Below are 25,329 nucleotides of genomic sequence, written 5' to 3' on the forward strand. Positions count from 1 at the left end.
TACTCAACTCATGGTTTAGTCTATAAAATGTCACAAATTAAATTTAAAGATAAAAATAATAAGAATTTAAAAAAAGCTTATTTCAATCGGGATCTTCATCATGGCAGCACCATTAATGACATAAAAACCATACATGTTAAATGTTTTTTTCATCTTATGAAATATAGCAATGAGCTTATTCAGTTAAGCCTGATGGGGACATGACACGACGGGAGTCACCACTATATTAATGCGGCCCAAACAAACAAGCTGAGTCTCCGCGTCTGGGATTAGAGAGATCAGAACCACTGCAAAGCTACACTGCTGCTGTCAAATACATTAACACCGGCTTCCTGTCTCTACACCAGCATCAGGACCTCCTATGCCTCCGCTGACGCTCCGTTCGATGGACATGTAAAAGCTCAGACGTGCAGGTACTCTTGACACCGTTGACAAACACCACATTGCCATGCAACAGCATCACCAGGGTGACCTCTTCAAACAAAAGGGGATTTGTTGATGTTGATTTGGTGTGGAATCACCTAAAGGATTAGGCTAGTGGTATTCTATTTTTTTCTTTAGTCAACAAATCCCATGAAAAAAAAAATAGATTATTATTATTATATTATATATATTAAATATTTTTTAATAGCCGGGCACTTCAGGTTTTATAAAACGACACTCAATCGAGAGTAGCAGAATATTTGCTGGGTAATATTATCAATCGCAAATTAATACACATTTGTTGGTATTGGCACTAGGATGGGCTCGTGGGGCAGAGCAAAAACAAACTGGAGGGCCCATGTCTGGGATAATAAGGAACATGTCAACCAGTTTAACAATGTTACAATTAATCTGATTTGCTGTTCCAATGTAGCCTGACGTCGTCATACTCAGATTCTAGTCAGATATGAGTGTGATATTGCTCCATTGGGCTGTGATTAGGGGGTGTGTTTCAACCGGACCAGGAAAGAAAATGTCTCTGCACTCATTTGGATAGTCTAAAACCAATCAGAGCACCGAGAATGTGACGTTTGTTGAGCAACCACGCATAGCGTTCAACAGAACTCAACTGCTAGCTACCGCTGATGTTAGCTACTAGTCGATAGCCTTACAACCATTAGCTATATCCGTTATTACAGCTAGAGGACCTCGAGAGAACCGTCATATATCATGCGTGCCAGTGCAGTGCGACATGGGCGGGCGTAGTCCCAGTAGTCTGCTTGTGTTCAACCCAATTGCTCTTTTGTGATGTGGTTGATTACGTTACTGTGAGCATCTGTCTATCATTGTACAAAGACCGCCCAGACAATGATTGGTCCAAACAGCTCTTGTTTAAGCATATTTGCTCCACCACAGATCAATTCCAGACCAAAAATCCCGACCTTAAATGCTGTGGGCAGGGCAAAGTTGGGCTGGCATCCAGGCTAGTTCCAATGCTCTCCTTATATATAAAGAGAGCATACAGTTTGCTTGAGAAAGTTTACACACATATGCCAAAGTTGATTAAAAAGATGGATAAAAAAACTCTTTTGGATATGAAATTTCTTAATGTCTTATTTTAAAGATTTAAGAAAATCAACCTTTTAAGGACGCCAACTTTCTTTGTGAATAAATAATATACTGTCACCTAGAGATCATCTCTCAATGCAGAGCAAACCACTATTAGTCTAACTGAAATAAACATGCCAATCTCTAGGTATGGTGAAGGGTATGTGATAAATGGGGTCTATTTAATTCCAAAGGCCAAGGGAACTTTATCAGGATGCATAATATCCGGGATCCATGAAATAACTGGCCTTTAAAATAAGATCTGCCTGCTTCTATGGGAATTTAACATAGGGGTGTGTATACTTGTGTAAAGAAGAACATTTATTTATTTACAATACATTATTCATTCACAGAGAAAATTGGTGTCCTTAAAAGGTTGGATTTTCCTAAATTCTTTTGAATAAAGACATTAAGATCAATTTCCAAAAGATGTTTGATTAAAAATGTCTTTTTAATCAACTTTAGCATGGGTGTGTAAACTTTCTCAAGCCACTGTGTATATATATATAAAAAAAGAGTTCTTGGTACATAAAAACATTAAAAGGCAAGCTTAAAAGGCAAAACTGGCCCACATTTGTAGTTGCTCACACTTGCTGTAAAGCTGGTGTTGGGTGATTCTGTGCCATAGTTAACAACACCGGAGAGGTGTAGCCTTCAACACTCTGTTAGTGGGGGACCACATTTGGCTGATTGGTGGCGAGTGTGTAACCTGTAACTGCACCACAGGCGGCCAGCAGTTACAAGAGAGGCAAAGTGCATTAGTGAACATGTGGACACTTCTGAAAATGTCGCACATCAGCACAATGAGGGTGGAACACAATGCTGCTGCCATGACAGCACACAGCATCCAACCGATCACACATGTAACACTTTCCACCGCTGCTGACTGTCAAAGTATGTGGGACAGAAATGATGTGTTGTGACATGAAGTATCCATGAAAGATGGATGAATGATTGTCCCTGATTTGTGTCAGATGGCCACTGAGAGATGCTCACTGAGAGCATGCAGGGTGAGATGTTACCAGTCCCACATCTGACACAGGACAAATCACAGTTTATTAGGTACGCCTAGCTAAAACTAATGCAATCCAGGACAAAATAGTCCTGCAATAAAACCTACCTTCATGAGGTTTTCTTGATCGGTTTTTGTTGCAACTGTTTGTGGAGGTGTTAATTCAACTGTTTGGTCTGCAGATTCGGACAGAGTTGTCAGACTCAAGGCACGAATCTTAAGACATTGTAATTGTGTCACACAGACATACATCGATCTGATAATTTATAAAGTTTATAGAAAATTAATACCTACAATTTTTTAAGGGAAATCAGTCTATTCTAATAGCATTCAATTTGTCGAAGTGTGCATAATAACTTGTTTAGGACCTGGATTTGACTCAGTATTCATCAAGCAGCAAGACTTGAGTCTTGAGACCAATTTCTGGGGTAGTATGCAATTGAAATGTACTGAAAGAGTCTAATATTTATTCCCCCCTCAATTATAAAATGTGAAGGACCAAATATTAGAGACATTCTTAGTTTGATATAATAGATACAATCCAACACCACCACAAACACCAGCAACAAAAATGGCCACATAAACTGGTTAAAAGTCCCAGCATGACAATTTCACTTTATGAAGTTTTTTAACATTAATATGGGTTCCCCCAGCCTGCCTATGGTCCCCCAGTGGCTAGAAATGACGATAGGTGTAAACCGAGCCCTGGGTATCCTGCTCTGCCTTTGAGAAATGAAAGCTCAAATAGGCCGATCTGGAATCTTGCTCCTATGAGGTCATAAGGGGAAAAGGCTACTCCCCTTTCTCTGCTTGCCTGCTCAGAGAATTTGGCCCCCCCATGAGAGAGAGACATCATGGCTTTCAAACGAGCAAAGTGGCAGTGGGTCAAGGCCACACCTCCAGGCTGCACCTTAACCCCCCCTCCTTCTCAAAGGCTACAGACTCAGAAATGGCACATACTAAGGAAAGCTCATGTGGGATGGCTCTAGTGGCTGGAATTCTGCACCAACGCTGGATTTGGGGAAAGAGACTTCAGATATGGTATTAGGGGCCACTAAGGCCTATATAACAGCATCCAAGCACCATGTCATGGGACCTTTAATAAAAGCTGAACATTATACCTTCACAGAGGTAGGATTTACTGCAGGGTTTGTTGTATTAGACTGCATTATTTAAAAAGTCAGGTGTAACAAACAACTTCGCGCAGTGAACCATGTAATAAGAAATAGTCTACACCCTATCCCAGCTAGGATCTTTAGCCACGTAGTCGTAATACTAATAAAAGTAGGCTCTGATCACAAAAACAAACACTTCCTCGCCACCCACTATAATTTAGCCTTTTCCTGCAACAGCACACCGCAGCCTGTAATTTCCTGCTTCTCCAGGTTAAAACAGACAAAGAAAAATATAGGGCTACAGGTCTAGTTCAGTATTCAACAAGATTGCCCACTTGGCAAATAATAAAAAACAAAAAGGAACATAACCCTTTTAATATTGTATGGGCAAGACTTATATCTGCTGTAAACTCCTTTTGGTTGTGATTCAAACCGGTCGTACACGCTTTCTCTGTTAACAGTGCTAGGTGTTAGCTAGGTGTTATAGTTTTTGCTTTGAGGCTGAGAATTCGCTCATGTGCCAGCAGTAACAGTTGGTTTAACAGTCCCCTGTCGCCGGTTTAACGCATGTAATCCGCAGCGCCGCTGACAGCTGCCCCAGCCAGCACACTTGCTTTACCCACAATCAAATCAAATCGTTTCTCGTCAAACTATGCACATATAAGGCTTTTAATGTCACCGTAACGCTTCGTCGCTAAAGCCATTTTAAAATAACTGAGAATTTTACCGTCTAGCTCCGTTGCACACCCCTCAGAGATGTCCGGCTGCTCTCTCTCTCTCTCTCTCTCTCTCTCCCCTGCTCTGCCTCTCTCGGTCCCTAGTTGTCTTGTGAGCGTGCTACGTCACTTCCGGACACCCTGGCCCCCCACGTACAACTGTGAACGCAACGTCAAAGATCGTCTATAAGAGGGAGAGGGTCATTTTGCACAAAGAGTACTTTTTTATTTAGATGGATTGATTTAATTGAGTATTTTCTACTGTGGTTTTACTACGTTTATTTGAGTAAAAGCTCTCAGTATGCTACTTCTTTTAACTCAGTAATTAGTGGCGAGCCACTATTGTTTGCTATTTGACAGGGTTACCCCTTTTTTGGGAGGGTTACATATTTTCTTTTCCCCATCTGATGAAAATTATCTGTTCAAATCTAGTTGATGTACGTACAAATCTATAAAAACAAAAAAAAACGTTATATCACTAGATGTTAATAAAATCTTTTTATTGTATAAGATGTGGTCCAGTGATTCACTGAGGGCAGAGTCATGGTAAGCTGCGCTTTGTGGTGCTGTTTGAGGTCATGAAACCCGAGTAGAGTGGGAGCTCTTCATTTCTTTATCCTCTCTGGCGCTGTGGTTAAAATTAGCTTCTGAGTCTTTTCGATGGCGCTGTGCCGCCGGGAATTTACATGATAAACAATAATAATAAAGGCAGGAATGCCTGAACAGATCAGACAGGTTACTACAGAGTACACAGAGTTACATCTTTGCAAGTAAACGTCACGTGCCTGTAGGAACTTCGATCAATCAGCGATCAATTCACAGATAAGTTACAAATTAAAGTCACCGCTTCGTATATTTCCACAGAGCACGCTTTCTGATTCACTGGCGAATAATTGATGTATCTAAGGGTAAAAAAACAAGCAGCGGAATGAAGAAGTTGTGAAACCGATACTGCATGGTCTGGCCACCTCTTCCTGAGCCAATGAGCAGCCCCAGAAGCTGCTCCGAAACTACAGCAAGGCTGCACGCCTGGCAGGTGGACAAAAACACTGTCGACAATAGGCTCTATGCACAATCGCTTCCGGGTTTGTCTCAGCCCGCTCATTCACTTCCGGTGCTGCGCTGAAAGCCGTGTTTACAGCCGTGTTTCTGTGGAGATAATGGCGAACTACACCCGCTGTTTACAAGAACTGCCTAAGGTTAACGTGAATGATGTTAACACCATTGTGAGGCAGTTTGCTGTTACACCTAAGAGCAAGAAAGAGAAGGGATTTAAATTATATATTTCAAGCTACATTGACAACGTTGAGGGTGAGTAACGTTATTTTCTCATATCATGCTAAATTGACCAAGTTAGCTAATCGGTTTCTAAAATTGTTGTCTCCGTTTCTGACGTATATTTGAAAATTGCTTGTTTATGCGATCTAACTGTTGCATACAAATTGTGCAATATGATTGTTACTGACTTGAGTAATTTCTTAGTTTCCAGTAAAGATCAGTTGTCAGGAGAGATCCGTGAGGGCGACATGTTTCAGGTCGATGAGGAAGTCAGAGAAGCCCCATAGATTAAGAGTAGGAGGACATAAAAGACAGCTGATCTCTAAATGAAAATATGGGTTCATAAGTGTTTTAAATTATTTAGAATCTATTTACAAATAACATTAACAATTTAATTGTTTTTACAGATTGTATTAAAAGACTCTCGTCCTGTAACACTGTCACAGAGTTTGTTCTTGTGTTGCTGGGACAGCAATGTGCAACCACATTGTTGCACTACTCTACCAACAGCCCACTACTCACAGCTTGGCATCAGTGCAGTTCCTCCAGTTCACAGCTGTACTGAAACGGAGCAGAGCTGGCATAAACCTAGAACAATGGTATTCTAAATGATTTTGCTAATACAAAATATAAAAATATAACTACTGGAAATGCAATAAACTAATAAATACAATGAGCATTTTTTTTATATATAGGGAGTCAAGCCAGGTCCTGTCAATAAAATGGTGGTTTTGTCTGCAAGACCCAAAGAGAGGAAGCTTGCTGAGGGTTTAAGGTACAACGCAAACATTTCATACTAAAGATGAATGTAGTTAAAATTAAAAATATGAAAGATAGACAGAATAAAATCTAGAAAAAGTGCTTTTTGTTTAAAACTTTCTTTTCATTTCAGGAGTACCCTTTACAAGGGTGTCACCAGTGAGCTGCCTGACCTCTCAGTCCTCCAAGTAGCAGAGGCATATAAGGACTACGCCAGTACTGTAGCTCCTCCAGTCACCACTATCAGGATGTCACATGAGGATTCTTGGTGGATTCTGCCTTTGGTAAAGTTCAGTATGGAAGTGTGCTGTCATACCAGCAGCCAGCTGCAACAACATGCAACATTACTCACCATCAAGATGCCCCACCACCCCACCTCTGCCACTATTGGTTACAGCCTTGACACATCTGTTTGCTTGTTTTCCATAGCAAACATGGACAACCACACATGACGTCACTGGCAGTAACCTTAGATATGGCTCACAAAATAGAGCATGCCACCAAAGAACAGAGTGCATCACATGCTTGGCACTCGGTCCGAAAACACCCCGGTAACAGCGTCACGTTTAGGGAGTTTGTCATGTGCGTGGACAGAGCTCGGCTGAACATCTGGCTGAAAGAATCTACAAAGGAACTCGCCAGACAGCAGATATGAAGAGAGGGCTTGAAATGGAATCTGCTGCAATTGAGGAATACTGCCTGCTGCGAGAGGTGAACTACCACACTTGTGGGTTCTTAATTCCCCCGTGCACCTTGGCTGGGGGCCTCTCCTGATGGGATTATTTTTGACCCTAAAGAGCACCATGTTTTTTGGACTTTTGGAGATAAAATGTCCCAATGTCAAAGTTACGTGGACTGTCCTTACCTTAAATTTCACAATGGCACCCAGAACTGAAACAACAGCATGCATACTTTTGGCAAGTTCAAGGACAAATGCTGATCTCAGGATTGGACTGGTGTGATTTTGTTGTTTATGCACAGGATGACATGATGATCCAGCGCATATACAAAGACACCAGAATGTTTCAGATCATTCGAGAGAAAGCTGACCATTTCTTTCTTTACTTTTACCTGCCAAGATACCTACAGATGTAAAAAACAAATAATCATTTAACATTATCAAAGTTTTTTTTATTTACTCACATCACTGTACATAATGTTAAAGACTGTAAACAAAGTTTTATATTTTACATGTTTACATTCCTGCAGTGGAACAACTGTATAATGTTTATTTATATTTACATGTTTACTTTCCTGCAGTGCTACTGTACAAAGTTATTTATATTTACAATATTCTATTTGGACAAAAATAAATGCAAATTCATCAATCCCCAAACAAAGTTATCTTGTCTTTAATCCTTTGCCCATGCTTTTACTAAGGGGCCATTTCTGGTAATTTACAAGGAGGCAAGCAACAGTGTACAGCTGGTTGATGCTCCCTGTGATGGAAAGAGGGATTCTGTCTGGGTCGAACAGCTTGTGTTCCTTCACCCGCGGATGAGACGCTCGACGTGGACCCTCAGCCGAGCAATGGACTGTGTCTTCTTTACCTCATCAGCCGTCAGCTGTTTCCTTTTTGACAGGAAAGCAGGTCTGTAGACTGGCATCACACACACTCATCACAAGAAAACCTTTGTCGACCATTTGCCATCCCAGGTTTCAACAGAGACACAATACCAGACTGCTTAAAAAGCTCCTTGTCACTGACAGATCCTGCATACAGGGAAGACACAAAGGTGACCACACCATGTGGTGCCATGCCGATTACCCCCTTGAACGTGCAGTGGGACTGTAATTGGAGAAGACTTCACTTTGAAGCAGGAGAGAGGATGGAGTTTGGCAACGCAGTTCCGTGCAGTCAATCACCACTGTGTGTCGGGTAGTCCCGGAACTCATTGGGTAGATGCGCTTTGACTTCCTCCTCAGACATCCATATGCGAACAGAGCCAAGAATGGTGTACAAAAAATTGGCCCAGGTTGTAATAATTCGGCTAACTGTAGACTGATGAATGTTGAATCTGTGGGACAGATCCCGCTGTGTTTGGCCAACTGAGAGGTGGATCATGAAGAGGAAGAACTCATCAATGGGCTGCAGGGACTGACCCTATAAAAATAACAAGGTTTGCAATTATGTACATATAATGTGTTGACTAAGCTTTCACTGAAAATGCAAAGTTATTTATTTTCTTTGTGCTATTTTTTATTTACCCATGTACTGTCTCTTGTTTCAGCTTCACTCCTCATTGTAGTTGCTCTTGCTCTGGTCACACAAATCATTTTGTGGGATGCAGGTTCAATGAGTTTCCAGAAACTCATTAAATGCCTGTAAGTCATGAACCTAAATGAGATGTAAGACATGTTTATTTACATGTACACACACACATGTACATACATACTTGTATATATATATATATATATATATATATATATATATATATATATATATATATACATATCGCATTATATATATATATATATATAATACCTATCGCATTATATATATATATATATTATTATTATATATATATATGTATATATATATATCCTACACACAAACATGTATCCGTTTTTTTATTTACTCAATATCACTGTACATAATGTTAAAAACTGTTTGTTTGTATATATATATATATATATATATATATATATATATAATATATATATATAGCCTACACACAACCGTGTTATGCGCACACACCACACACCCGTGTATATATAAACGCACACACACACACATATATTATACATGTATGCACACATACAAATATTTTAAAAACGTACCTAGTGTAGAACCTTATATCATCGTCGGAAGCAGCAAATCGCCCCAACAAAATCTTTGACGGACTGACAGCTCCTCCACCTGTCTATTAGTCGGTCCAACCTTTTTTCGAGATCTTCGGTCTTGTCCAGTGCATTATCAACTGCCCCGGGTTCTGGGACTAAACAATAATCATGCTCCAGATAATGAACATTCATTGGCTCAGGAACCTCATCCACTTGAGTGTCCCGTCTTTGCCATACCCCGGAGCGCCTCGGTTCAGCCACGGAGTAGTCGTTCCACTGGAATAAGGTTGGTGCAGCTCCCTTTGGCAGCAAGCGACGCCCTTTAGGGGTCGAGGGCTCAATCAGATCATCACTTTTAAGTGACGACTGCAGACCCTTGTATGAGATGTGATGTTAAATCTCTCACGTCGAATGTTGTGAATCCACTTTCTGTTTTCTTCGTCTTCCACAGAAAAGTGTGGAAACTCAGTATAGAATTAAACTTTGACGAGGCCTCACATAACGGGACACAACAATGTTCAGCCGAAGTACTGTCTTGCCGCCGTTGATATTTATATTTATATTTCCTGGAAGCCATCACTAAAATATTTGAATATGTAACGTAATACTATAGATACCTATATTATAAATAATACTATAGATACCTATATTATAAATAATACTATAGATACCTATATTATAAATCGCTGTGTGAATGTTATTAAAGCTTTGCCGTTAGTACACTTCTTCACTATAGAACGCTCTATGCGGAAGTAAAGACGCTGACTGAGATTTTACCGGAAATACGTCAGCAGCGTTTGTGCATAGAGCCTAATAGGCTCTATGCACAATCGCTTCCGGGTTTGTCTCAGCCCGCTCATTCACTTCCGGTGCTGCGCTGAAAGCCGTGTTTACAGCCGTGTTTCTGTGGAGATAATGGCGAACTACACCCGCTGTTTACAAGAACTGCCTAAGGTTAACGTGAATGATGTTAACACCATTGTGAGGCAGTTTGCTGTTACACCTAAGAGCAAGAAAGAGAAGGGATTTAAATTATATATTTCAAGCTACATTGACAACGTTGAGGGTGAGTAACGTTATTTTCTCATATCATGCTAAATTGGACCAAAGTTAGCTAATCGGTTTCTAAAATTGTTGTCTCCGTTTCTGACGTATATTTGAAAATTGCTTGTTTATGCGATCTAACTGTTGCATACAAATGTGCAATATGATTGTTACTGACTGAGTAATTTCTTAGTTTCCAGTAAAGATCAGTTGTCAGGAGAGATCAGCGTGAGGGCGACATGTTTCAGGTCGATGAGGAAGTCAGAGAAGCCCCATAGATTAAGAGTAGGAGGACATAAAAGACAGCTGATCTCTAAATGAAAATATGGGTTCATAAGTGTTTTAAATTATTTAGAATCTATTTACAAATAACATTAACAATTTAATTGTTTTTACAGATTGTATTAAAGACTCTCGTCCTGTAACACTGTCACAGAGTAGTTGTTCTTGTGTTGCTGGGACAGCAATGTGCAACCACATTGTTGCACTACTCTACCAAACAGCCCCTACTCACAGCTTGGCATCAGTGCAGTTCCTCCAGTTCACAGCTGTACTGAAACGGAGCAGAGCTGGCATAAACCTAGAACAATGGTAATTCTAAATGAATTTGCTAATACAAAATATATAAAAATATAACTACTGGAAATGCATAAACTAATAATACAATGAGCATTTTTTTTATATATAGGGAGTCAGCCAGGTCCTGTCAAATAAATGGTGGTTTTGTCTGCAAGACCCAAAGAGAGGAAGCTTGCTGAGGGTTTAAGGTACAACGCAAACATTTCATACTAAAGATGAATGTAGTTTTAAATTAAAAATATGAAAGATTAGACAGAATAAAATCTAGAAAAAGTGCTTTTTGTTTAAAACTTTTCTTTTCATTTCAGAGTACCCTTTACAAGGGTGTCACCAGTGAGCTGCCTGACCTCTCAGTCCTCCAAGTAGCAGAGGCATATAAGGACTACGCCAGTACTGTAGCTCCTCCAGTCACCACTATCAGGATGTCACATGAGGATTCTTTGGTGGATTCTGCCTTTGGTAAGTTCAGTATGGAAGTGTGCTGTCATACCAGCAGCCAGCTGCAACAACATGCAACATTACTCACCATCAAGATGCCCACCACCGCCACCTCTGCCACTAGTTGGTTACAGCCTTGACACATCTGTTTGCTTGTTTGTCCATAGCAAACATGGACAACCACACATGACGTCACTGGCAGTAACCTTAGATATGGCTCACAAAATAGAGCATGCCACCAAAGAACAGAGTGCATCACATGCTTGGCACTCGGTCCGAAAACCCCGGGTAACAGCGTCACGTTTTAGGGAGGTTTGTCATGTGCGTGGACAGAGCTCGGCTGAACATCTGGCTGAAAGAATCTACAAAGGAACTCGCCAGACAGCAGATATGAAGAGAGGGCTTGAAATGGAATCTGCTGCAATTGAGGAATACTGCCTGCTGCGAGAGGTGAACTACCACACTTGTGGGTTCTTATTTCACCCCCGATGCACCTTGGCTGGGGGCCTCTCCTGATGGGATTATTTTGACCCTAAAGAGCACCATGTTTTTGGACTTTTGGAGATAAAATGTCCCAAGTCAAAAGTTACGTGGACTGTCCTTACCTTAAATTTCACAATGGCACACCAGAACTGAAACAACAGCATGCATACTTTTGGCAAGTTCAAGGACAAATGCTGATCTCAGGATTGGACTGGTGTGATTTTGTTGTTTATGCACAGGATGACATGATGATCCAGCGCATATACAAAGACCACCAGAATGTTTCAGATCATTCGAGAGAAAGCTGACCATTTCTTTCTTTACTTTTACCTGCCCGATACCTACAGATGTAAAAAAGACAAATATCATTTAACATTGTATCAAAGTTTTTTTTATTTACTCAACATCACTGTCATAATGTTAAAAGACTGTAACAAAGTTATTTATATTTACATGTTTACATTCCTGCAGTGGAACAACTGTATAATGTTATTTATATTTACATGTTTACTTTCCTGCAGTGCTACTGTACAAAGTTATTTATATTTAAATATTTCTATTTGGACAAAAATAAATGCAAATTCATCATCCCCAAACAAAGTTATCTTGTCTTAATCCTTTGCCCATGCTTTTACTAAGGGGCCATTCTGGTAATTTACAAGGAGGCAAGCAACAGTGTACAGCTGGTTGATGCTCCCTGTGATGGAAAGAGGGATTTCTGTGTCGAACAGCTTGTGTTCCTTCACCCTGCGGATGAGACGCTCGACGTGGACCCTCAGCCGAGCAATGGACTGTGTCTTCTTTACCTCATCAGCCGTCAGCTGTTTCCTTTTTGACAGGAAAGCAGGTCTGTAGACTTTGCATGGCACACACTCTCAACAAGAAAACCTTTGTCGACCATTATTGCCATCCCAGGTTTCAACAGAGACACAATCCCAGACTGCTTAAAAAGCTCCTTGTCACTGACAGATCCTGCATACAGGGAAGACACAAAGGTGACCACACCATGTGGCCATGCCGATTACCCCTTGAACGTGCAGTGGGACTTGTAATTGGAGAAGACTTCACTTTGAAGCAGGAGAGGATGGAGTTTGGCAACGCAGTCGTGCAGTCAATCACCACTTGTGTGTCTGGGTAGTCCCGGAACTCATTGGGTAGATGCGCTTTGACTTCCTCCTCAGACATCCATATGCGAACAGAGCCAAGAATGGTGTACAAAAATTGGCCCAGGTTGTAATAATTCGGCTAACTGTAGACTGATGAATGTTGAATCTGTGGGACAGATCCCGCTGTGTTTGGCCAACTGAGAGGTGATCATGAAGAGGAAGAACTCATCAATGGGCTGCAGGGACTGACCCTATAAAAATAACAAGGTTTGCAATTATGTACATATAATGTGTTGACTGAGCTTTCACTGAAAATGCAAAGTTATTTATTTTTTTTCTTGCTATTTTTTATTTACCCATGTACTGTCTCTTGTTTCAGCTTCACTCCTCATTGTAGTTGCTCTTGCTCTGGTGACACGAATCATTTTGTGGGATGCAGGTTCAATGAGTTTCCAGAAACTCATTAAATGCCTGTAAGTCATGAACCTAAATGAGATGTAAGACATGTTTATTTACATGTACACACACACACATGTACATACATACTTGTATATATATATATATATATATATATTATATATATATATATAATATATATATACATATCGCATTATATATATATATATATATATAGATATAGCATTATATATATATATATATATGTATATATATATATATTATGTATATATATATATCCTACACACAAACATGTATACGTTTTTTTTATTTACTCAATATCACTGTACATAATGTTAAAAACTGTTTGTTTGTGTATATATATATATATATATATATATATAATATATATATATATATTTAGCCTAACCACAACCGTGTTTATGCGCACACACGCACACACACGTGTATATATAAACGCACACACACACACATATATATACATGTATGCACACATACAAATATTTTAAAAACGTACCTAGTGTAGAACCTTATATCATCGTCGGAAGCAGCAAATCGCCCCAAACAAAATCTTTGACGGACTGACAGCTCCTCCACCTGTCTCATTAGTCGGTCCACCTTTTTTTCGAGATCTTCGGTCTTGTCCAGTGCATTATCAACTGCCCCGGTTCTGGGACTAAACAATAATCATGCTCCAGATAATGAACATTCATTGGCTCAGGAACCTCATCCACTTGAGTGTCCCGTCTTTGCCATACCCCGGAGCGCCTCGGTTCAGCCACGGAGTAGTCGTTCCACTGGAATAAGGTGCAGCTCCCTTTGGCAGCAAGCGACGCCCTTTAGGGGTCGAGGGCTCAATCAGATCATCACTTTTAAAGTGACGACTGCAGACCCTTGTATGAGATTTGATGTTAAATCTCTCACGTCGAATGTTGTGAATCCACTTTCTGCGTGTTTCTTCGTCCACAGGAAAATGTGGAAACTCAGTATAGAATTAAACTTTGACGAGGCCTCACATAACGGGACACAACAATGTTCGCCGAAGTACTGTCTTGCCGCCGTTGATATTATATTTATATTTCCTGGAAGCCATCACTAAAATATTTGAATATGTAACGTAATACTATAGATACCTATATTATAAATAATACTATAGATACCTATATTATAAATAATACTATAGATACCTATATTATAAATCGCTGTGTGAATGTTATTAAAGCTTTGCCGTTAGTACACTTCTTCACTATAGAACGCTCTATGCGGAAGTAAAGACGCTGACTGAGATTTTACCGGAAATACGTCAGCAGCGTTTGTGCATAGAGCCTATTAGAACAAAATATGCATAATGAATTCCCTGTCCTGGGATACTTCCCATTGTGTTCCTTATGAGTTTAATTTCTCTGCAGAACATTGTGAGACAACACATGCGTTTCTAATAAACCACAAAAGCAGCTAAGCAATTCAAGTTAGGTTTTTAATCATTATTATAAGGCCAGGAGTGCTTTGTTATGTAAAGGTCACATTGTGAAGTAAACTGCAAGATACACAGATACCTTGACATTCAAGAAAATTACGCAGATAAAGTATTGTAATAGTGGAAGAAGAATTCAGAACAAAAGAACCTTTACCTAAATGAAAGCAGCAGTGGCCACAAAGTAAAAATACTCCATTACAAGTGAATCTCCTGCATTCAAAACTTTACTAAGGTAAAAATACAGATGCAGTAGCAACAAAATGTATCAAAATAACATAGTCCTGTCCTGATTTTGCAGTAAGTCATGTTATTGCATTATTATAGGTGTATTACCTTGTAAGTAGCATTTTGATTGAGCTGGATCTTTTTTAATTATTTAATATAGGCAATGTTGGACATTTTCATTCAAACCAATACATCATTTTATTTACAGTACTGTGAGATAAATGTACTGAAGTAAACATACCATATTTGCTTTGGAAATGTAGTGAGGTAGAAGTATGAAGTACCATAATCATGTGAAGCACAACTACCTCAGAACCAAGGTATTTATTCTCAGTGTTATGACTCACTTACAGTGTGTGGGCTAAACATTCAGGTTACTGTCCTATGGAATTTGGGCATATTGTTAAAAATAATTCACAGCAGCATACATCGTGGGTTTATGGTGTCTTGATTCAAGTGCTTCCGGTGCAACAGAATTAATCAGCCTTAACAAAAGGCCACACAAACAGGCAGAAAGAACCCTGTGGATGGAGAGGCACGTGTAGAGCTACAGCATCGTTGAACATCAAAACTTCCTGTTGTGCAGCTCAGCAACCTTCCTTAGAGACTCTCTTTGGTTTGAGTTAAGTCTGGTTTTGCCGCTCACCTCCCACCACTGAAGAGCGCCATGGCTGCTCGCTACCTGAGCCAGAGATAATCACAAAACAATGATAAGTAATGCTGTGTTCACTGTAGTGCGGAATCATGACCTGAACTTCGTCTCCCAAATTCAGAGGAAACAAATAATGCAGCAGTCAAGTTCTTCCTGTAAAACAATCAGAGAATAATGTTCTCACCATACTGTTGATGTCTTCCATCACCTGGCTCATTCTGTCCAGGTGAATGTTGAGGACGGTGGTTTCCACCCAGGCGTTATCTGTGTTCCTGCAGTCATCCACATAGCCCTCAAACACCTAAAACACAACACTGCATGTTAGAATCAACAAGGTTCCTCAATGTCTGAGTCAAGAGAAGCATGTTTAAATGATCAGTCATCCAACTAATTTAATTGCTAAACACTAATCAAATCAACAGGTTTGAGTCCTTACAAGAGCCTTTTCTAAATGTAAACAGTTTAGTAGTAGAAGACTTTGGTGTGATCAATATTGGAGATTGTCAGAGAAAGTCTTCTTGCTTTTGTTGACCCCGTTTATATCAATGAGGATAGGCTAAATAAAAGAAACACCTCTCAGTATAATAAGGCAAGGAAGTTCAATAGCACCACAAACTGTAGCTTCCCAAATGATCATACAGTTCAGTACAGTATCATACAGATTATACAGTTGAATCACCACCTCTCTAAAAAATTGGAAGAAAAACTGAACATAACACCTTCATGAAGGGAGGACATATTGCAGGACTGTTCTATTAGACCACATCAGTTATTGATAGGGGACTATCCAGCTACAAAGTGATCCCCATTAACCTAGAGACTATGTATGATTCCCAATGAAGTCCATAAGTCCTCTCAGATCTTATAGATAATGGGCCACACAGGGGCGGCTGTGGCTCAGTGGTAGAGCGGTTTGCCTGCCAATCGGAAGGTTGGTGGTTCGATCCCCGCCCCTGCAGTCATTGTCGAAGTGTCCTTGGGCAAGACATTGAACCCCGAGTTGCCCCGTGCTGCGCATCGGAGTGTGAATGTGTGTGAATGTTTATCCGATGAGCAGGTGGCACCTTGTACGGCAGCCCCGGTCACAGTGACGTGATGTGTGTGAATGTATCCTGTAAATGTAAAAGTGCTTTGAGAAGTTGTTAAGACTGGAAAAGCTATATAAATACAGCACATTTACATTTAATTGTCCCCAGCTTTTGTCGTGATCAAGCTTTTACTCTCATGGTCTTCTAATTCATGTCTCCCTCAGGAGGTCTGATCAGCAAACTCTGTTGATTGTTTTTAAAACTCATCTCAAGACCTAATCATTGTTAATGCATTTTATAGATGCTTCCTAAACTACATTTGTTTTCATTCTTTAATAATTCTAGCTTGTCTTTGATTTAAATATGTATTCAGATACATATTACTGTTGTTTTACTGACTTTACTACCAGCTTTGTAGTTGACTTTTTCAACAAAATTTTACCTGTTACCAGTTGCAAATAACATGCGGCTGCCCCCTGGTGTCTGGCTTCTTCTAGCTGCTTTCTCTAAATTGTTTTAGTGACAAGTGACGTTGTGTTTACATCTCTACCTCATGAATTTATCGTTGCTTTTTATTCCCTGTTGACTTTCTTATTCCTCTAAACTGCCGTCTGTAAACCAAATTGTCCCTTGAAGCTCTATGAGGGCAAACCAAAGTGTTAAACAGACCTACCTTTGTTCCCTCTGATACTTTTGCATTTACTTCTTCATACAGCTTCTTTCCCATGGTTCTAATCAGAGTCACTGGCATGTGATCGGCAGATTGGACAGGTCCCTGATGGTTTCGAAACCACAACAGAAAGGTACGTTTATTGGAACAGCTCAAAAAAGTAAAAACCAGCTGAAGTGAACAAACAGCAGGACTCACCCCAGGTAAAGTCAAGGTTCCCTGGCTTTCATCCCAAACCACCAGGTACTCCAAAACAGATCTCTCGCTATCCCGCCAGCTAAAGACATAAATAATAATAATAATTTAAAGTCATAGATCAGACCGTGCAATCCAGTGGTGGTGAAAAACTTAAAAAATATATATATATATTAGGACGTGAGAGGTCCTACCGTGTAAGCACATATTCTGCATTCAGATTTGGACCAAGGTGGTTTAGTGCACCTCGTCCCCTGATGCCTGTCCTCCCTACTGGGTTTCTAATGACAGATCAGATAGGCTACATATCAGACACCAAGGTAAGTAAGGTTACTGTAAGTGCTATTTGATGCCTTGTATATCTTATCGAGTATCATACCTGTAATTATATAAGGCTTCCGAGTCTGATCTGTGAGGTGAAAGAATAAAGAAAACACAACATAAGGAGCTAGGGAGCCTTGTAATGAGATAGTGTACACTGGGTTAGGTCAGAAAGGTTAGTTATTCTTATATATAAAATATATACATAATATAGTACAGTATATCAAATATATTTGTATATAATACTTTTTTTTTTTGCTTTGAGATGTTTTAAGAAAAAGATGTTTGAGAAAAATCTTGTTATTTTGATTTTTAAAAAAACCCACCTATAATGACCTGTATTTGCTGCACATGTATACAGACACCAAACCTAATAGGAACAACACATTTGTATGGTCTTCTCTTGGTAAAAACATACCCATCTACATGGTCCTCACTGTCTTCAGAGGCGTAATAAGCCGGATTGTATAAACTGAATCTGACCTGAAAAAAGAACACATAAAAACAACACAAATCCAATAAACCATCTTTTTATGCAGTGATGTTGTGAGGACCAGCAGCTGGTGCAAATGTATGTGAAATACCTTCCATGGCACATTCTCGTCAGGCACAGGGAAGCGTGTGATTTTGCTGTTGGGGTAGTAAAGTTGACGGGCATTCACGTGGAGCCCATCTTCTTTCTCCGTCGTATAAATGTCAGGGGACTCGTCTGTTGTAGTTAATGCTGCAGGGAACGATAAAAGTGAGCGCAATCGAGAAGTTTAGATGTGTAATATCTAATAATGATGAATGAGAAAGTTGGTTGCTGACTTGGGGGTTGTGTTTCTTTTGCTGCAAACCCCTGACATTTCAGACTGTCCATAATCCATTGCAGGGCTTTGGCTGACTGGACGACCTGATGTGATAAAATGAAAGTAGGTCACACACATTGATGATCGCTTATACAACATTCAAGATGACTGATTTTCCACCGAGGACATCTGGAGAGAAGATTCAACGAACACACATCAAGATGTGCGTCATCTCTTTTCTATATCGTGTATCTTGCACCACAGCATAGTGTCAAATGTTACAGACACAGGTGCAACATCAGTGATAACCAAAAATCAGGTCACAACCTGCTCCTCTAGTCGAGCCAGTCTTTTCACCATGGCGGCAGAGCTCGTTTCATCTTCCCTCTCCAATCGATCGGTTATGGTGGTAACCCTCAGGAAACAAACAAACACAGTGTGGGTGCCTGGTATTTATTTGAATATAGTTTAATGTTAAATACTCTTTATGTTCAGTCAAAGTAGAATTTGAGCCTCATCCAACCTTAAAGACTTTGACTATGTTGTTGCAATATTAATGTCATAGTTTGTGAAATTTTGCCAAGAGTTAGATGACAAAAATGATACCACTCTTATGTTTGTCTGTTAAATATTAATCTACAGCCTCCAGTGACCTGGTTCAGCACAAAGACCGCAAACAGGGAAACAGCTGGCTCTGTCCAAAAGTAACTAATCTAACTATTTTCTTATTTAAGATTATTTTTTTGGAATTTTTAGACCTTTATTGATAGGACAGCGGAAGACATGAAAGGGGGGAGAGGGAGTTGATCCCGGGCCCACTGCATCAAAGAGTAAACCTCTATATCAGCGCCTGCTCTACCAACTGATCTATCCGGGCGCCCCATCTTCCTATTTTACAGACAAACATGAAAGTGGTATCGATCTTTTCATGTAACTTTTGGCAGGAGAGAAATTACAGTGAGTACATTTCCCAAATGTTGAACAATTCCATTAAACCTGATTTTTGCTGTGGCGGGAAAAAACGCTAAAGGCAGGGGAAACCAAAACAGTAAAGCTGCGGGTGTTAAAACCAAAACAAGACGCTCAAAAGAAATCTCTGTAGGTGTTTCCCTATAACTGACACCTTTTCACTGACACATATTAATTTGAACGATTATTTATACAATAATATCGATTTGGGCGTATATTAAAATGTATTTATCATTTTTTTTCTGACTTTTCCTTTGTTGTTTTTGCTGTAAAATACTGAATAGTTCTGTATCCCTACAGGACTCTAAGGGCCCTATCTTGCACCCGGCTTGTGTCTTTGCTTGTTTAAGTCCAACGCAGTCGTTAATGTCCCGTCCAGCGCCCACGTCGTTTAAACAGCAAATGCGCCTGCGGCCATCTTTGCTTCCATGGGCGAGCTGGTCTTACAGGGAGGTGTGTTCAGGTGAATTCTTGGCGTATTGCTATCTTGAGGCAGCGAAAGTGATCGTGCCATTGACCAACAAAAACCTGGTCTAAAGTCAATAGCACAGCATTTCATTGTTATTTTTACACACACACACACACACACCATCATAGCAATGCGCCAAAGTACAAACCCGCCTGGATGTTAAAGGGAATGGGAGATGACACTGGTTGGTTTATTGCATGTTACACCCAGAACACACATATAAAGGAATGAAAACCCTAAGTACAATCTTTTGAACCATGCGCTCGGCGCACAGACCCTTTTTTCCGCCGTCAAACTAGCAAAAGTGGATTTGGACATGCCCTGAACGCACCTGTGCCCTGCACTTCATGCCGTGCACTTAGATCGTTTAAATAGGGCCCTAAAAGTTCAAATGAAACAATTTTTGGACGTAAAATACCACTTTGCTTCACGACTAAAACATAAATAAGGTGCGACAAGGGGCCTTGCATAGACAGAATTACTCTAGAGGACTGTTGCTACACTGGCATCCATTCCTGTGGGAGTCTTACTTTTGAGCCGTGTCCAGGATGCGTCGCTCCATGCTCTGGCTCTGCTCCTGCTGTGTGGACAGCAGGTATCTGTCCTCATTAAGGCCTCCCAGGTCACAGCTCCTCTTCCTCCATCTGAGGAAGCTCGCTCTCTGAAAAACAGCGTCAGATGCTTATTCGCTACCTTATCTAATATTGTGCACGTGTGTGTGCAAAGTGAGCATCAGACCAATATCTGTCATAGCGTTGACTGTGAAGGGGTCAAAAGTCATTGATCAGGAGTGTAAGTGTGGGGGGGGAGAGAATTGTACCCCCATTGTAAACAAAAGGTCATAAAGTTCTCAAATGAAAAAAAAAATGCTTGTTTTGCCAATGCATATCTGGGAATATGACCTTATTTCTTTAAGGATTTGACTATATTGATAACAATCTGGTTTATACATGCACCATTGTAATCTGAAATAAGTAAGAATGTAGGTTTATGATAAATAAACTTTTTAACAGAGTGATAAAGCTAAAATTAGAGTGGAAGTTAGCAGCAAATAACCATGAAGTCCACTACTGCAGCAGACCGAGATAAATAAGTCAATACTTACTAAACTCTTTACTTATGATGGGGGGCCTGCACATCAACATGTTCCTGATGAAGAGGTAAAGATGGCTGAAGATGATGAAAGGAGGAGGGGCAGCAGGGCGGCTGTGGTACTCCTTGATTAGCTCGTATCTTTGAAACTTCCATATTCTGTCTGTGTTGTCCTGAACTTTCTGGAATGTAAAGCTGTGCAGGACCACAAAGAGAGATGGAGGATGAAAAGGAAGCAGGGCCTCAAATTAACACCCGACCACCCGCCAAAGGCGGTGAATTTAGCAATTGGCGGTAACACTGTCAATCTGCTTGCCACATTGGCAGGTAGCCAATGAGAATTGAGTGATTCATTAGTTTTTTTTTCAACTGTTGTTCTTTTACATTTCAAAGAAGTCCGACATTTTGTTGGATTTTAGCTAAAAGTGTAGCGGAACATTACTGGAGTAAAGCCAGCTGAAACGAACAACCAACAAAAAGATGAGCAAGAGTCAAAGAAAAGTAAAAGAAGACGTTTTACTACAAAGTGGACAATTGGCGACAACGGCAAGGTCGGTGAGGGGTTGATTTATGACAGCAGTACAGAACAAATGTACTGCAGTGACTTTTGTGTGTATGATTCAGAGAAAGCTAAGTAAAATCCTTTTGTAAACAAGACTAAAAACTTAAAATTAGAAGCAATTAACGACCACGAGTCATCAAAAAGCCACCTACACACTATACGTTGTAAACTATCAAAGACAGCGCTTACGGAGCAGACCGCTGCGGTCAAGGCACTGTAGTCCATGAAAGCAGCGCCATTGGAGTGGATGCGACTGCTGTTTTTGAACGTTCATGTGATTCCTGCTTTTCACCTTTATGAGGCAAAAAAAGGCTGGTAAAAAGTCAGTGACTGGTCTTCAAAAAAGTAAACTTCAAGCCCTGAAAGGAAGCCCTGGTTATAAAGTGGTATTAAGGTAATATTAGCATAAGTATTATTAGCATATTACCTAAGCTGTTGCAGAGAAAAGCTCAAAATATGATTGAGTTAAGACACACACGTGGTGGAGAACTCACTTGAAGATAGCTATGAGCAGGTTGAGCAGCAGTATGTTGGCAAGAGCAAGTATATACAAAGCATGATGATGGTGAGCCACTCAGGGAAAGCTGGTGCTTGGTTTTCATTCAGCACCGGACACTTGGGCTTCTGAGGATCGGTGCCATTCATGCTGCAGGAGTTTATGTCAAACGCAGCATCTGCAGAAGGCAAAGAGATATGAGATATGTGGTATACTATCCTAATTCAAACAACAAGGTTAGAGCCTTGTAAATGTCAGTAATTATTAAGTCATTTTACACTTGACAAAACTACAGGTAGTGGATAAATCCAGACAGCGAGCGAGACTGAGTTTTAGTTTTAACGTACACGTTCCAAAACAAGTTCCTTCCTGAAGCCATTTGCAGAGGCGCTGTCATTGTGTCTGGCACTTAGCATTGCCCAAGATTGCCACTAAACCAGAGCACGTTTGTCTCCCATTCCAGAATGTTGTTTGGACTACCCAGACCTTCCTCCACAGCACTGTGAAAGTAGGTCTGGCAATGCGAGACTACAAAGCAAGTAGTACTATTTTCCATCGCTACTCACAATCAATATTTGTGGGAAAATTCCCAAATATGATGAGGTACGGCTCATAAATTGCCCCGCGGAGAATCCAGTCCAGCCTATTGTCATTGTGGATGAGGATGCCTTGTTTGGCAACACCGTATGCAACCACCCAGATACTCAGCAGGAACATGAAGAGAACATATCCATCATCTGGGAGACAAACAGACATCAGTCACAGGCTAGAAACATCTGTGGACACATCTGAATACTGCAACCTGTGACACAAACTGTAATGTATGTACAGCAGAGACTTTATATTCTGGTGATTGACTTTTATTGGGCTACATTCTCAAATTCAAAATTTAAGAAACTTGGATTTGTCAGACTACACGTTGCATTAAGCATCTCTTCTGTACATTTAGCAGTGACAAGTTTCAGTATTTAAAGGTTGCCCTGTTGCTCCTGGTATCATCTCTGCACAGACAATAATTAGGGTTGACTCGCTGTGAGGGAACAAACAGACCAGCTGCAACACTTTTATTTACAGTGAGGAAAATAAGTATTTGAACACACTGCTATTTTGCAAGTTCTCCCACTTGGAAATCATGGAGGGGTCTGAAATTGTCATCGTAGGTGCATGTCCACTGTGAGAGACATAATCCCCAAAAAAAATCCCAATGTATGATTTTTTAACTATTTATTTGTACTATACAGCTGCAAATAAGTATTTGAACACCTGAAAAAATCAATGTTAATATTTAGTACAGTAGCCTTTGTTTGCGATTCCAGAAGTCAAACATTTCCTGTAGTTTTTCACAAGGTTTGCACACACTGCAGAAGGGATTTTGGCCCACTCCTCCACACACATCTTCTCTAGATCAGTCAGGTTTCTGGGTTGTTGCTGAGAAACACGGAGTTTGAGCTCCCTCCAAAGATTCTCTATTGGATTTAGGTCTGGAGACTGGCTAGGCCACGCCAGAACCTTGATATGGTTCTTACAGAGCCACTCCTTGGTTATCCTGTCTGTGTGCTTCGGGTCATTGTCATGTTGGAAGACCCAGCCTCGACCCATCTTCAATGCTCTAAATGAGGGAAGGAGGTTGTTCCCCAAAATCTCGCAATACATGGCCCCGGTCCTCCTCTCCTTAATACAGTGCAGTTCCCCTGTCCCATGTGCAGAAAATCCCCCCCAAAACATGATGCTATCACCCCTATGCTTCACAGTAGGGATGGTGTTCTTGGGATGGTCCTCATCATTCTTCTTTCTCCAAACAGGGTTAGTGGAATTATGACCAAAATGTTCTATTTGGTCTCATCTGACCACGTGACTTTCTCCCATGACTCCTCTGGATCATCCAAATGGTCATTGGCAAACTTAAGACGGGCCTTGACATGTGCTGGTTGAGCAGGGGAACCTTCCGTGCCATGCATGATTTCAAACCATGACGTCTTAGTGTATTACCAACAGTAACCGGGGAATGGTGGTCCCAGCTCTTTTCAGGTCATTGACCAGCTCTTCCGTGTAGTTCTGGGCTGATTTCTCACCTTTCTAAGGACCATTGAGACCCCACGAGGTGAGATCTTGCATGGAGCCCCAGTCCGAGGGAGATTGACAGTCATGTTTAGCTTCTTCCATTTTCTACTGATTGCTCCAACAGTGGACCTTTTTCACCAAGCTGCTTGGCAATTTCCCCGTAGCCCTTTCCAGCCTCGTGGAGGTGTACAACTTTGTCTCTAGTGTCTTTGACAGCTCTTAGGTCTTGGCCATGTTAGTAGTTGGATTCTTACTGATTGTATGGGGTGGACAGGTGTCTTATGCAGCTAACGACCACAAACAGTTGCATCTAATTTAGGATAATGAATGAAGTGGAGGTGGACACTTTGAAGGCAGACTAACGGGTCTTTGAGGGTCAGAATTCTAGCTGATAGACAGGTGTTCAAATACTTATTTGCAGCTGTATCATACAAATAAATAGTTAAAAAATCATACATTGTGATTTCTGGATTATTTTTTATTATCTCTCACAGTGGACATGCACCTACGATGACAATTTGAGACCCCTCCATGATTTCTAAGTGGGAGAACTTGCAAAATAGCAGGGTGTTCAAATACTTACTTTCCTCCTCACGTGACAGGTCCATATCTCATCTGCAAACACCAGATGGAGGCCCAATGAGGCAGACGCCTCTTTTTGTATTAGATAAAAAGATAAAAGGTGTTTTGGAGCGTAGAATTGTGCTGTGCAGTTGCTCCCACAATACATGAGGTTGGCATTCATAACATTTGCCTCTCACCATCCTCCTGACTATGATAATTTGGGTCCCAGGGTTTTACTGATGGTGAAAATAGCCATGAGACGGAGGCAGAAGACCACAAATCGATGCAGAGGAGAGTTTTTTCCTGCATAGAACAGTTGGTTGTCAGCCTGAAAAAGAAAAACTTGGTGATTCATGGATAAGCAAGAGTGTGATGAGAACAAGTAATTGTTTGGGAGGGAGGAAACTTACCTAAATGCAAGGCCGATAACAAAGAGAAGGATGGACAGAACGTCTAAAATATTCCACAGGTCGTTGAAGTACATCTTGGCTTTTTT

At 40.6% G+C, this 25,329-nt stretch overlaps 1 protein-coding gene and 3 long non-coding RNA genes across 4 annotated transcripts; 2 read left to right on the plus strand and 2 right to left on the minus strand.

Annotated features, from left to right (window-relative positions):
* The first annotated feature begins 6,157 nt into the window (after positions 1 to 6,157).
* Positions 6,158 to 6,675, plus strand: LOC116674377 (uncharacterized). Its single transcript, XR_004328083.1, has 3 exons — positions 6,158 to 6,250; positions 6,347 to 6,426; positions 6,544 to 6,675. It is a non-coding gene; the product is annotated as an uncharacterized LOC116674377 (long non-coding RNA).
* Positions 6,676 to 13,056: 6,381 nt separating this feature from the next.
* Positions 13,057 to 13,924, minus strand: LOC116674378 (uncharacterized). Its single transcript, XR_004328084.1, has 3 exons — positions 13,779 to 13,924; positions 13,201 to 13,330; positions 13,057 to 13,095 (listed from the first exon to the last, which is right to left on the minus strand). It is a non-coding gene; the product is annotated as an uncharacterized LOC116674378 (long non-coding RNA).
* An 800-nt stretch (positions 13,925 to 14,724) lies between these two features.
* Positions 14,725 to 25,329, minus strand: LOC116674376 (transient receptor potential cation channel subfamily M member 2-like; the record flags this gene model as incomplete). The annotated part of the gene is given in 19 exon segments (XM_032506868.1): positions 14,725 to 15,645; positions 15,800 to 15,916; positions 17,317 to 17,418; positions 17,512 to 17,590; positions 17,703 to 17,789; positions 17,888 to 17,917; positions 18,248 to 18,312; positions 18,414 to 18,553; positions 18,640 to 18,724; positions 18,948 to 19,035; positions 20,589 to 20,664; positions 20,667 to 20,684; positions 20,687 to 20,719; positions 21,164 to 21,345; positions 22,207 to 22,249; positions 22,252 to 22,386; positions 22,775 to 22,945; positions 25,031 to 25,161; positions 25,244 to 25,329. Coding segments are annotated over 19 exon segments (1,785 nt in total), but the record flags the coding sequence as incomplete, so codon positions are not given.
* LOC116674379 (uncharacterized) lies at positions 15,938 to 17,234 on the plus strand. Its single transcript, XR_004328085.1, has 3 exons — positions 15,938 to 16,096; positions 16,361 to 16,364; positions 17,141 to 17,234. It is a non-coding gene; the product is annotated as an uncharacterized LOC116674379 (long non-coding RNA).

This window comes from Etheostoma spectabile, unplaced genomic scaffold (genome assembly GCF_008692095.1).
Source record: "Etheostoma spectabile isolate EspeVRDwgs_2016 unplaced genomic scaffold, UIUC_Espe_1.0 scaffold00000016, whole genome shotgun sequence".
Classification (NCBI taxonomy): Eukaryota; Metazoa; Chordata; class Actinopteri; order Perciformes; family Percidae; genus Etheostoma; species Etheostoma spectabile.